The sequence below is a fragment of the Platichthys flesus genome, chromosome 3 (genome assembly GCF_949316205.1).
Source record: "Platichthys flesus chromosome 3, fPlaFle2.1, whole genome shotgun sequence".
NCBI lineage: Eukaryota > Metazoa > Chordata > Actinopteri > Pleuronectiformes > Pleuronectidae > Platichthys > Platichthys flesus.
In genome coordinates, this window is record NC_084947.1 from 1,584,251 (window position 1) to 1,598,375 (window position 14,125).

The 14,125-nt window shown below is 43.7% G+C and overlaps 1 protein-coding gene across 2 annotated transcripts in view; it reads right to left on the reverse strand.

The window, feature by feature from the left end:
• Positions 1-381: 381 nt before the first annotated feature.
• The window catches only part of smarca2 (SWI/SNF related, matrix associated, actin dependent regulator of chromatin, subfamily a, member 2), a 42,880-nt gene continuing 29,136 nt past the window's right edge, over positions 382-14,125 (reverse strand). For both annotated transcript variants that reach the window (XM_062381312.1, XM_062381311.1), the window contains 5 exons: positions 8,632-8,737; positions 8,397-8,498; positions 6,721-6,847; positions 6,032-6,165; positions 382-2,418 (listed from right to left, as the gene is read on the reverse strand). In XM_062381312.1, the coding sequence (XP_062237296.1) occupies positions 2,383-2,418; positions 6,032-6,165; positions 6,721-6,847; positions 8,397-8,498; positions 8,632-8,737 (505 nt within the window). In that variant the 3' untranslated portion in view covers positions 382-2,382. The remainder of the gene's footprint in view (positions 2,419-6,031; positions 6,166-6,720; positions 6,848-8,396; positions 8,499-8,631; positions 8,738-14,125) is intronic.

Sequence of the window (14,125 nt, forward strand, 5' to 3'; positions counted from 1 at the left end):
CTGTGAGCAGTATTTTATTAATGCACTTGATGGGAAAAACTATTTTTTAATGAATTAACTGATTGTTGGATTTATAAAAAACATCATAAAACAGAAATGTTGATAAAAATGTTTCCCGTAATTATAATAATTAGTAAAAGCACTAATGTCTCAGTGTAAATATAATTATCTCTAATTAACAGTTAAAATTCTAATTGTTCATCTGTATAATACACTTAAGAATAATGTCATAAACATAATGTGTGTAGTTTAGGAACAACTTAAAAAAAAAGGATCAGATGATTAAACTTGATAAAAGCTTTTATCCTGAAACCTGTCGCACGTGCACAAACTCCGACAGCTCGAAAAAATGGTTCCTAGCAATAAATGAACAGACGAGTGTTTTGTTCTTGTGCTGAAAATCGTTGAGATTTTATTTGCCCCGGGCTTCGATATACAACCACAAAGACACTGTGCAAAGAAAGCAAAGATCAAGTCCCACGACGGAGAGTCGGCGAGCACACGGAACAAAGTGAGAGTATCTGCATGTACAGGCGAGAAGCAGATCATGCTACAACCGAGAAAACACAAGCACGTCAACTCAAAGGTAGAAATCAAAACACTGTGAAATACACCAGGAAAAACAAAGTCACTCAAATCAGATCTTGTTTATACTCTAACACTGTTTTTCTTTTGTTTTTAAATCATCTGCAGCAGCCGGACAGTTTACAACCTGCTGCTGCCAACAGGAAGTGATGTAACAGGAAGTGATGTAACCAGGGTTTTAATCTCTTACAGGAAACTGTGAATCTGATGATCAGACGTCGCTCTGTGGCCAGATTCTCAATAATAAAAACAAAAATACACAAACACACTTTTCTGTTAAATCGACAAAGCTCAGAACTTCTGCTCCGATTCACAACAGCTTGAAAACATCGGAGGAGAAACCAGTGAAATGTGAGGACTGGTCTGACGAGGATCTGTCACGTGAGGTCACAGGTTCCTAATGAGACATGGTAATAAGCATTTTGGCGTTTATGGCCTCGATTGATCTGAGAATCATCCACAACTTTAATCTGATAGTTGATGGAGAGTTTATTGTGTTTTCTTGTTTAAGCAAAAATAGAGAAATATTCCCGTCGTTTCTCAGGTTCCAGCTTCAGATGTTAGAAGATCTCCTCTCGATCGCTCTTCAGGACCAAGTGAACGTCTCCAGGTTTTTGTTTCTCACACTTTTCATTCAGAATTTCATTACATTGGATTCACCAACGATAAACTGAATTAATCCAGGAAAGAATCTGCAGATTAACTGGGAACTCTTGCTGTTAAATTTCAGCAGATTAAAACCATTTCATTTAAGATAAACAGTCACCAGCAACTAACGTGAACTCCATGAAGGACTCGCTGTCGTTTTAAAAAGAGTCTTAAATGTTCACTTGAAGTTAAAATCACACATCTCATGTAAAAAGTCTGGATTTGATCCGAGTCTTATTCTCGTGTTGAGCTCCTTTCTCTTGGAATGAAGGAACGATTCAAAATAAAAATCACAGGTTTTCTGTTTTGGTTTTTCAAACACGATGTTGAAAAGCTACGATTTTTAAAACTTTATCGTTAAGCTGTACAGTCGTGAGCTGAGCTTATGAAACATAAATCTTCTAACTACTTATCATATGATTAACTTTGTCTTTAATGACGATTTTAAATAAAGTTTGATGAGAAAGACAAACAGGACGTCTTCTAACGTGAGAAGCTGGAATCTTTGAGTCTGATTATTTCTGTGTTGATTGACAGCTTCAGTTTCTAGTGCAGCTGAAAACATGACTGATCTTTACAGTCTGAAGCTGAACTGGTTTCTCCGGCTCAGTAACTGGTTTCTGAGTTCCAGCGTCGATCAAACAATCTTCCGTCTGATTATCGTTTTTCTCTACGTTTCTAAATTTGGCACAAGGTGAAAACAGAAGCAGATAAAAACTTGATTGTGACTCGATCAGCAGAGTCACAAACAGCTTTATCTTTTTATTACACGTTTTTTTTAAACTTGGATTTTAAGATTGAATCTTCTAAAAGTGCAAAGCAAGCGAGTACAAATAAAGCACAAAGCGCGTGAAGCATACATATATCAACTTTTCTTTTTTTCAGTACAGAATTGAAATCTTATTCAAAGCGCCGAGTTAAAAAATATACTAAAAAACTGTCTTAAAAACAGGAATATAAGCGGTATTGCTTTAGCTTATTGATAGTAATACATTTCCAAGCTGGTGGGACAAGGGACAGAGACACAAAATACAAAGAGACAAATGGAGTCAAATAAAAAAAGAGAAGTTGCACGAGAGGGACAGCGATGGAAGATATTGTTCTTTTGTTTTTTCTAAGTGCTTCAAACAACATCCTCAGGTCCTCGTCTCACTCGTCATCGCTCTTACTCTTGTCTGACTGATCCTGTGGACAGAGGAGAAACAGAGGGTGAGGAGGAGGAGGAGGAGGAGGAGGAGGAGGTGCAGCAGCATGATGAAGGTCAGCTCAGCACATCGACAATAGGTCACGCAGGTCGAAGGAGAAGGATCTCAGGAGGGACGAGGGTTTGAAGGTGAAGCCGCGCTGACCTTTCCTCAAACCCTCTCTTCCATTCAGACTCTTTTAACAATGGGGGGGAGAGAGCAGAGGAAAGATGAAGACCTTTCAAAATAAAACATCCAGAGGCATTAGTTTGAAAGAAAAAGAGACAAAGAGGAGAAGAGACGAAGAGAAAAAGAGAAAAAGAGAAGAAGACACATAGAGAAGAAGAGAAGAGACGAAGAGACAAAGAGGAGAAGAGAAGAAAAGAAGAAGAGACCAAGAGAAAAATAGATGAAGAGACATAGAGGAGAAGAGAAGAAGAGACGAAGAGGAGAAGAGACGAAGAGAAAAAGAGAAGAAGACACATAGAGAAGAAGAGGAGAAGAGACGAAGAGACAAAGAGGAGAAGAGAAGAAAAGAAGAAGAGACCAAGAGAAAAATAGATGAAGAGACATAGAGGAGAAGAGAAGAAGAGACGAAGAGGAGAAGAGACGAAGAGAAAAAGAGAAGAAGACACATAGAGAAGAAGAGGAGAAGAGACGAAGAGACAAAGAGGAGAAGAGAAGAAGAGACAAAGAGGAGAAGAGAAGAAAAGAAGAAGAGACCCAGAGAAAAATAGATGAAGAGACATAGAGGAGAAGAGGAGAACAGAAGAACAGAAGAATAGAAAAAGAGACAAAGAGACGAAGAGAAGAGGAGAAGAATCTCACATCCTGTTCCCGGCTGCAGGAGGAATTAGATCATGATCCTGTTTAAATCGATTGAAAACTGAAAAACATTTCCAGAAGGTTGATTACATCACAGTCTGGATTCCCAGTGGAGACCAGAGACCAGTTGATTCTAATGGGAGAATCAAGCGAACACGTTAAAAACAAACCTGTATTAAAGGTCAGGCTGGTGACTTGCTCCTGAAACACTTGATCTGATTTGTTAGAATCCTCCTCACGTCCTGACCTGCCTGTGTCCTCCTGTCTTCAGAGACGAGGGACGTCAGCGAGCGAGGCAGAGGACACTCGTCTCTCAGTCGCTGAAAGTTCAGCAACAGTTTCATCTGTCGTCGTGTTTCAACAACGTTTCTCTGACTCATCATTACAAGCGTTTTAAAGAGAAACCACTTTCCCTCCCAGCGCCGTGTGGCCCGTCAGCAGCAGAAGCTTCGGACCTCCAGTTCAACGATCACCTGGAGAAACTGATTCATCTGCTCTGAGTGGACAACACGTCCGGCTGAGACCTGAAGACAGAGGGAATCTAAAGTCTGATCCAAACACACATCTCACAGCCAGAGATCACATCTGTCACACAAACTCAAATCCAGACTCAGTTCTCAGTGTGTTCCTCTCGTGTTCCTCATCAAATCCAGATCAACAACGAGTCAGAATAAACCGTCCAGAGTCTGGACACGACCTCCTGTGAACTGCAGCATGTCCACGAAGACCAACTGTTTAGGTCCAGGTTAACGAGACTGATATTATCTGGGTTTTATGCAGGTTGGAATAACTCTAACAACAGGAACATGAGCAGGAGCCTGTAGAGCGGCAGGAGGCGGGGCCTGTAGAGCGGCAGGAGACGGGGCCTGTAGAGCGGCAGGAGGCGGGGCCTGTAGAGCAGCAGGAGGCGGGGCCTGTAGAGCGGCAGGAGGCGGGGCCTGTAGAGCGGCAGGAGGCGGGGCCTGTAGAGCGGCAGGAGGCGGGGCCTGTAGAGCGGCAGGAGGCGGGACATGCCGTATAAACTCTGCTGTGGACAGATCAGTGTTGTTGTTAACAGCTCCTCCGGCCGTCGGCCCTCATCACCAGAGCTGGTCCTCTAGGTGTCCGGCTCCTCGTCTTCATCCTGAGATGTTTGTGTTGGTCCAGTTTCTAACCTGTGTCACGTGTTAGAAACCTCGTCCTCACGTCCACTCGCTCTCTGGTCTCACAGCAGCTTTATTCAGACACAGAGTTCACTCCTCCACACTTCAGAGCGCAGAGCTTATTAACGTGAGGCTGCAGCACCTGGAGGAACCCGTCCTGCCTGAGCTGATCCTGCTGCTGCTCTCAAACGTGTAATTGGAAAACACTGGATCAACGTCGGTGGAGGTCCAGAGCTTCCAGAGCTCTGCTGCTCGGTTTGAGGTGCTCCTGATTTCCCTCTGGAAGTTTCTGCTGCCGTCAGACGCTGGTGATTTCTTAATAAAACATGAAATCTGATTTTTTTTTCAGGAGCTCATCCCCGATGTCAACTTCTTCACTCACAACGAGGACGGACACGAGGTAAATACACAACGAGGATGGTCTCATGTTAACAACAACAACAACAACAAGGTGAACCTTCCCACTGCTGCTGGAATCAGCGAGAGAGACAGAGTGAAACATGGTCTAAATGAAACATGTGTGACAAACCGGTTTGTGTTGAAGTGGTGAAATCAGAAAGGTAAATTAAAATCGAAGCTACAAAGGAGTCATGTAAGCTACAATTACCCATAATGCCGCTCTCTGCACGGAGACATTAAAGCAGCAGCAGCATAATTGAAGGCTCAGAAGTTTCAATGCTTGTGTAACGGTTCCTATTATAAATAATGATCCTTTTAGATATATTTAGGGGGCGGTGTGGCCTAGTGGTTAGAGTGGTGGTTCTCCGACAAGAAGGTTGCCGGTTCAAACCCCACTCTCTCCCATCTGCATGCCGAAGTGTCCTTGGCAAGACACTGAACCCCTAAAATGGCCCCTCATGAATGTTGAGTGTACTAATTGTAAGTCGCTTTGGACAAAATGACATGTAATGTAATGTAATGTAATATATAACTGCAACATTAAGTCAAGATATTATAAAATAATGATTTCCGAGTAGGAAGTAAAAGGAACTTGTGACTGAGATGAATGTTCAGACTTCAGTTCACCATAAAGAAAAAGACAAGCACCACTTTGCTCAGAAATACCGAAGGTCAGGTTAGAGCCCACATTCTTATGAATAATTCATAAGAAAAGAAGAAAGTTACTCAAAGAGGACAAACATTCACTGCTTCATCATAAAGTAAACGTAATACATGTCTTGAACTAGTAATAACAATTATCTGTTTAGTGAGATGTGCTGTTGAGACTAAAGAACAAGTAGCTGATAGTGATCTGTCTGAATCAGATGTTTCCTCTGGTTCAGACCTGCTCGTCTCCTCCTCCTGAATCCAGACTCTGTGCATCACACTAAGTGTTCTGATGGCCTGATCCGCTGCAGCTTTCTTTCTTCTGAGAAACAATTTAACAGCAGATTACACGGCAGCTCCTGACACCCGAGGTGTGAAGCAGAGGATTAGAGAGCTGGCAGGGAACGGCTGAGTGGAGACCAGCCTCCAGCCGGCTGCTCCTCACTCTCTGCTGGCTACTGATGATAATAAAAGGACTTGATACTAGTGTCACCTCCAGATGAGGTCACCCTCTGCAGTGGTTTCTCTCTGAGTGAAGACCAGGTTCTGTTTGAGCTGAAGATGCTAACGGGCAGAAGGCTGTGGAGGGGAATGACCTACGTTCTCGTCCTGGTCGTCGTCGCTGTCGTCGTCGCTGACCACCGGCTTGGCCTTCCCTCTGCTCGGCCTCTTCTTGCCTTTGTCGTAGCTCCGCCCCTCCTTGCTCAGCTTGATCTTCACCCGCACCGACTTGGCTGAAGGAAGCACAAGGTTCGAAACAAACAAGGTCTTGCATCACAACTTTATGTGTCACAAAAACACAAGTCACACTCATTTGAGTTTCCTCCCACGTCTGAGCTCAGAGGACACGTGGACTGCCTCCGGCGAGAAGGAGACGGTGCTCGTGTCTGTCAGCAGGATTCACTTCAGAGGAAGATTCATGAAGAACTTGTTCATGAGCCTCTGTCTTTCTTTAACACCGTGAGTTTATCAAGGAATAACTTATGGATCGTGATGAAAAAACACATTTCGGGGTCTGATATTAAAGGTTCTGATCTTGTTTTAGTTTAATCTGTTATCACTTGTGTTTATGTTTGAGTATTTGACCATTAAAGCTACAAACTGCATTTTAAAAATCATATTATTGTATTTAAACTTTCCCTCTGAGCAGTTTGAAAGCAACACTTTGTACTTCTTGCATTCACAGGGTTTGCAGTGTAGAATATAAATGAGATCACATGTTTGTGTGTGTGTGTGTGTGTGTGTATGTGTGTTTTTTACATGCGTTTACATGAAACAGTGCATCCTACCCTCGGCCTCGGAATCATCCTCGTCCTCCTCGTCCTCTTCGCTGTCGTCCTCGCTCTCCTCGTCCTTGGCGATCTTCTGCTTCGCGCTCTTGAAAACAGACTGAAGGACGATGGAGTCTTCGTATATCTGCAGGCGAGAGGAGAAGAGAGACTTGGTGATGTTAACATTTCCTCAAACAACCAGAGTTACACTGGGAACACGGGGAGCAGAGGAGGGAGAGATGAGGTCAAAGGTCACAGCAGAGGAGTGAATGTGAATCTGAAGAGTGGGACGGAGGAGGACGGACGGCAGATGGAAGAAGAGTTCAACTGAAGCAACCTCTTGTTTTAACCTCTTCTCAAAAGTTTGGACCTTCTTCATCAGTCAAGCTCTGAGAGTCTGAAAGTCGTGACATCTGCATCCGGAGCCTCGGCCGCACACGACTGACGCATCTCGTTCACGCCACCCACAAAACCAAGGTCATGTAAATAAACCAAACGATAAGAGACACGTGAACATTACCAGACGAGCAGGCCACGTACACACGAGCATGTGGATGACGCAGGTCCGACAAGGCGCCCACGCTCGTGACAGCACGAGTCAGGCTCACGGGCAGGGACGTTTCTTAATAACCCAGAATCCTCAGCAGTAAATTAGGTCAATGAGTCCAGCGTCTAGTGAGGGAGTCTGTGTTTGGTAGAGAACTTCCCTGAGTGGCTTCGTCCAGGATAAACAGAACTGACTGCGCTTCACAGGCCGTGGAGATGTTTCCGTCTCTTAACGTTAAGTGGGAGGTTTTCACGACTCCTTCATTTACATAAGAGCCCGACTGAGGTGGAAGTGAGTCATATTATTATGATTCTGAGATATTGTTGTTTTCTTCATGTCCTGCAGCAGCAACAGGAACAAAACAGCAACGTGAGAGAGCTTCTGAGTTTCCAGCATGTGAAGTTGAGCAGGACTCAAACAAATCAACTGCTCGACATATATCCCATAATGGTTTTGTGTAAAACCAGTAGAAAGAGGAAGTCATAAAACCCATAATGACAAAGAAATATAATCGAGGTTGAATATTTTCGAGTTCCAAATTTATTGTAAACAACTAAATAAAAAGAAAACAAAAACAACCGAATAAATAGAAATGTAATCTATACATAAACCCCAAACATATGATTGCCAATTTTCTCTTAATTGCATATTCTGTAAAATGAAAGTTTTTGTATCTGCAAAAAACTCAGATATTGACTTAAACCAATAAATCGCTCGTTCTCTAACATTCATGAGTTAACTTTATACAAAGTGCAGGAGAAACCAGATTTAAAATTCTCTCCAGTAAACTTCTAGTTGTTCAAGGTTCTTCAGGTAGGTGATTTGAAGGTTCTTCTATGGATCAGAGTCCTGCCTCTTCACGTAATCCCTGTCTGACTAACCGGGCCACGACATATGCTGCTGCTCCACATAACTGAACAGTGGAGGTGACGATGCAGTGAGCTATAATAAAATAACCCAGCAGCATCAGGCCTCAAGGTCGTTCCCGGGGGAACATCAACATCATGCTACTCAGAGAACCAGGGTTACACGTAGAGTAACCTGAACTTCTCTGTGACCAATCAGTCGTAGCTTGAACAGCACATTAGACGAAGACAGATTCATCAGGTAAAGTCAATGAGAGGAAGTTCTGCAGCTGATCTCTGACCTGTGACCCCTCCAGGTTGAAGGTCTGTGCGTTGTGACAGAGCAGCATCACGTCCTTCTCCAGGTCTCCGATGACTCTGTATTTGTGACTCCTCACACGTTCCTGTCAACAGAGAGACAAGAACAACAACAGCGCCCCCATCAGGCTCTGCAAGGCTCATTTAAGGCAACCACTGGACGGTCAGAATTATATTTTAGCTCCTGTTCATTAATTCTACGGATCATAACCATCATACCTTGATCTTTTTGAAGTCCACAGGTTTTCTGATCAGCTCGTAATATTCTGGCAGCTCCTTCCTGGACGGCAGCTGGACAAAGACCTCGCTCAGTTGTCGTCCTGCCCTGCAAATAAAACACAAAGGAATTCAACATGAATCACCAATCAATCAATCAATCAATCAATCAATCAATCACGTTACATTTGTATAGGTCATAATCACAAGTCACAGTTTGTGTCATGGAACTTAACGATGTGTGACATCCTCTGTTCTTAACTCAACCAGAGTAAAACTACTACGTGCAACAGATGCCTTGTGTCGCTGAACACAACAACAACAAATTACCATATTACTTAGATTAGATTATTAAGTAGATTCATCCTCTAACCTGTCAACTGGCAGAAGTGTTTTGTCGTGACCAGTTTGAACAAGAACCGATTTTCCAGTTCAGACAGAAGCTAAAGGCAATCTCCAATTTTGTTTGTGTAGGAATTGTGTTTTTTTACAGGGGTATTTTTTTTTTTTACTGCAAATTTTTCTGTGCATTTAACAGTGAGGTCCAGGAATGGTTGCATACAGTGAAAGGTCCCACTGAATAGCTTGGCCAAGGCATTGTCCCAATGAATGGCTGCTCTCAATGAAGGTCCCCTAATGAATAGGACATTGTCTTTTCAAGGTAAACCAGTGGGAGCAACTGGAATTCTATGTCTTGTTGAAGTAAAAAAAAAACAAGCAATCAAGAGAAAATGTTCTAGCTGCATACATTCTGCCTGAGCTCCTTTGTGATTGGACGACTGAGAGGCACCGGATGTGTTCAGAGTCTTTTATCAACGAGGATTCACGGATCCTTGTGGAAGGTTCATCCTTGAGAATAAGGCTGGAGATTTTCATTAAATCCCATGAAAAGACCAAAACAAACAGTGGATGTCTCCAGCTGATGCATTGTGGGAGTCCAGAGCCTGGTTCAGTTTATTAATATGTCCCACGGAGCTCTGTTGTCCAATAAATACAAAGACCACATCCATGAGACACTGGACGACATAGTCCTAGTTACAACCACTGTACTGTATCTGGATACAGCTCCACTGACTCACACTGATCACTTCCAGGAACTACACAACTACACTGCAGCTACGAGGAGCGATCAACAACATGCTGTGATGCTGCAGGCCAGGTCAGCTGGTTCAAAGTTACTGTGGTAAACAAGAAGCTACTGAGTCCAAGGGAGAGACCAGGCGAGACCTGGCAGCTAGAACGAGAATCAGAAAGAACTAAGGTCAAGCGAGTGGGAGGTTGAATACACAACACCAGGTCAGGCTGCTGCTATACAACATGTATGAGTTGTTGTGGCTCTATCTTTTCATTTTTCAGAAAACACATACACTGATAAAGTGTTTATACTTTGACTATTGAAGTAAAGTTCCTCAAATCAAAGGAGCAGAGATAATTTCACCCCTCGCCCTCCGTACAGGGACGTGACAGTACTCAAGGTTCTTCTGAGACGTGTGGAAGACAGATCCCTCAGCTGTAAATCAGCAGTGACTGAGTTTAAGACTTCTCGCTGGTTTATTGACGCGTCCTCTTGTGTTGTTGGAGTATTTTTGTTTAACCGCTGTCAGGCCAGGCGAAGATAAATGAAGGATCACTTGCTGCTTCTCTTCGACTGACAGTTAAAAAGTTCACCCGCCAATTAATCATCGACCTCGAGGCCAAACGAGCGGCTCTCCCACTGAAGCTCCTCAGACCTCTCCACCTGTGTGAGTCTGTTGTGTACGTCCATGTGAGAACAGAGCAAGACAACATCCAGAGGATTCCTCTGGAGTGAGTGGGCGTGTTGACGGCGTCTCTAACATGCGATGGACATGAATACTAATATCTCAGGATGAAAACAAAGAGCAGCACACGTAGACGACAATAAGGGCTGAGTCCGGTGTCACAATGCTGTCAACACAGACAGCAGCTGAATGAATATGTCATGTTCTGCCTCCTGCTGCTCTACCCAGACCCCCCCTAACGCCTGGATGCTTCCGATTCGATCCTGTTGTTGTGAATCACATGTGACTCACACTATCTCCTGCTGCGTTCTTCATATGCGAAAAGGAAAACTCTCGGAAAAAATGTCTGGAAAACTGAATCCAGACAATTTCCAGATTCGTGTGTGAAAGCAGCTGCGAGCAGAACAACACCCAGGCCGGGGACTGAGCTCGGAAAAGCTACGCAATAACCTTTTATGAGAAGTTTACTTCACACCCAGCAATTTGTGCAAGTGTGACTTTAAATCTGCGGTGATTTATTTATGACCGATCGAGGTCAAGCCCCGGGGATCAGAGAGTTTCGGTTGCGCTGCTTGTCGGTGAATCTCTCGATGGCTCTGGGCCCAAATACACCTCCGACTAATGAAGCTCTCAGGTTATCAGGGGCAAGAGCAGCTCCAGTTCCCAGAGGACTAGCTGAACACGGAGAAGCTGCACTTATCTACTGGCCACGTTTAACCCAGAACATTTATCTGCTGCACTTTGCCTGAATATTAAATACTCTATGAACCACCTCGCCCCCATTTCCTCTACCTGTTTAGGTTTCCGTTTCATTAAAAGGTTTCTATTCCTTTTTGCATTTTATTGTTTTAACGCCATAGCTGTTTTTACCAAAGTGTTATTTTCTTTTTAACATTTTAAACAGATTATGTAAAGTCCTTTGAAAGTGCCCCTTTGAAGTATTCAGCTTAAAAACAAAAGTGCTTTTCAAATCATATATATATATACTTTTGAGACATCAGTGTTTATTCCGGAGTTTAACTATTTAGGAGTTGACAGTCTGGAGACCGAGAGACAAGGAGAAGAGAGAAGGCTGTGACATGACACACAGGTTCGCCAGCTGCCAATCAAACCTTGGATATTGCTGTTAACCATTAATCATCATTGAACCAGATCAGTGCACGACAGCATCCACACAGAACCGCACCAGCCTTCTCAAAGAGCGAGTTGTAATATACAAGTGTCACTAAAAAGCTAAATTCATACAACTAACTAGCAGATGTTCAGTCGATTGGTCCTTAAATGTTTCTATACAGATCTAAATATTTTCTAATAAAAATTCTGAACACATTTAATTTAAAACCCTCAACTGAGGTTGTGCTGATTATCACTGATCACAATGTTTACAGGGGAAGAGCAAAGACAAATCCTTTCAGTGATATGAAGAGAAAAACAGGGGAAAAGCCAAAAGTACAGCAGATGGTACTATTAAATAAAAAACGTTTTTGTGTTCACACTGGAAATACCCTTTAAAATCCTGAGATCTCACCAGCTCCTGCTTAGGTAAAATAATAATTTCCCAGAGTTTAAAATAAGCCGTGTGTAGACACTGATTTCAAGGCTGTGGATCTCAGACCCCCTGGTTGTCGTTCAATCTGCCACTGCCGTGCCGCTGACTTGTGAACATGCCGTGGGCTCAGATCCACTGTGTAAACTGGGCAGAAGCAACAAAGGAGCTGGATGGTCTGTTCAAAATGGAGCTTTATACTTTGATGTGTAAATCGTGATGCAAGGGGGGGGGGGACCCCTGGGAACAGACCCCACCGCTGACTTCTGTGAAAGACACTGGGATTATGGGAAAATGTGAGCCAGAATTTACAGGGTTTGTTTTCCGATGGGTTGACATTTAACTGTATATGTGTGTGCATGCATGAGTGTGTGTGAGTGTGTGTGTGTGTGTGTGTGTGTGTGTGTGTGGCATGCTGAGCTGGAAATCACAGCGAACTCAGCTGTCCTGTTTATAAACTGTTATTCTGGGTCAGGACATGAACCCTCAACGGTTGCGTGGCTCCATTAAAGAAATCAGAGATAGTAAAGCTCCAGGAAGTTCCAAATTAAACCAAAGAGATGTTTGTTTGTTTTATGAGGAAACAGATTTGAAAGCTCAGGAATCCAGAGTCCAGGAATCCTCCTCTCGCTGGTGAAGTGGGAGGAGAGACAGAGCGGTGATTGAGATGCTCTGGGAAGAGCAAACCATCAACTGGGAGAGGAAAGAATTTGACTTCTGGAATAGCAGGTAGCGGTTTCCTGGAAAACGCTTCGGCGGAGTCCTCAGCCAATGCATACTTGAGTAATGGGAACACAAATGCACATGATGGTCCGTGCACGGGAGACAGACGCACTCACAAGGAAGAAATCACACACTCTCATACACACATCTAGCTTTTTGGACTGAGAGAGTATGAGGATGTTTATCTCACTGTACTAAGACATGACTTCATGTCTGTTTTCTTATTCTGCTGACCGGGGAGAAGTCTGTACTTTCCATTGGATGGTCATGGCAGGGCTGGTAGCTGCAGACTGACACACAGAGGAACTCTAAGCACGCACACAGACACACACCAGAAAGCCAGAAGTCTCTGCTCGGCTCCATTCACACACTCATGAACTAGCTTCACCTGTAAAAGGAGGCGACTGCTGTCTCTGTCGGAGTTGATGTGTTCAGCTCGGTTCTGCCACCGCAGCAGAGGTGACAGCTCATTAATCAACGTCGAGAGTCAAAATTCAGATCTCTCGTCGGCTGTGACACTTTGAGAAAAACAAAGTTAATGCACCTCCTCCGTCCACTCTCTGGCTCGTGATCATCAAACTGTGAAGATTTATCTGAGAAAGTAAAATTCATTTCATGGAGCAGTGACTTGTGTCACGCTGTTGATTACCGACGGTGAAGAGAAGACGTCTCTCTGTCAACACGGGACTTGAGAATAAATCTGTTTTTAGTTTTAAAAGTTTGTCTGCTACATTTTCAAAACACAATTAGTCTCTTGGCGAAAGCGATAAGAGGCTGAACTGGTCTACGTGCAGAGTGTTGGACACCAACACACAGGGGTCACGGCACCAGGCAGAGGCCTGATGTCTCCGTCCTGCTGCACTGACGGACTGAGGAAGTGTCTGTCCACAGGACATTGGACGGTGACAGTGACTGAACGCTCACCTGTTTTATGCTTATATATATTTGAATGTGTATACTTAATTGTTATATATTTTCTTTTTTGTATCCTTGCTCCTTTTTATGCTTGTTTCAATATTTCTGATTCTGATATGTCTTATCACTTGTATCCTATTTGTTTTCCTGTGTATGAGGGAAAGAGGAAAGGAAGGAAGGAGGGAGGGAAGGAAGGAAGGAAGGAAGGAAGGATGGATGGAATGATGGAAGGAAGGAAGGAAGGAAGGAGAGGAAGTTCCTACTGGAGATGTTTGGATCAGCTGGAATCCGCACGTCTCCTTGCCTCACCCCCCCCCCCCCCCCCCCCCCCCCCCCCCCAGGCATTATTTTCTCCAATTCAGAGCCTTGCATTGCATTGACCATTCCACTCCAGCTCTACTGGTGATAACAACAAACTTCACTTAAGAAGTCTGCTTTTAATTATATCCACAGGTATTTAAAACGTTGAAATTGAAACCCTCTGGCGCCATTTGGGCAGGAAAATATTGAGCGGCCACGAAATAATAACTCGGGGAACGAGATAAACAACTCA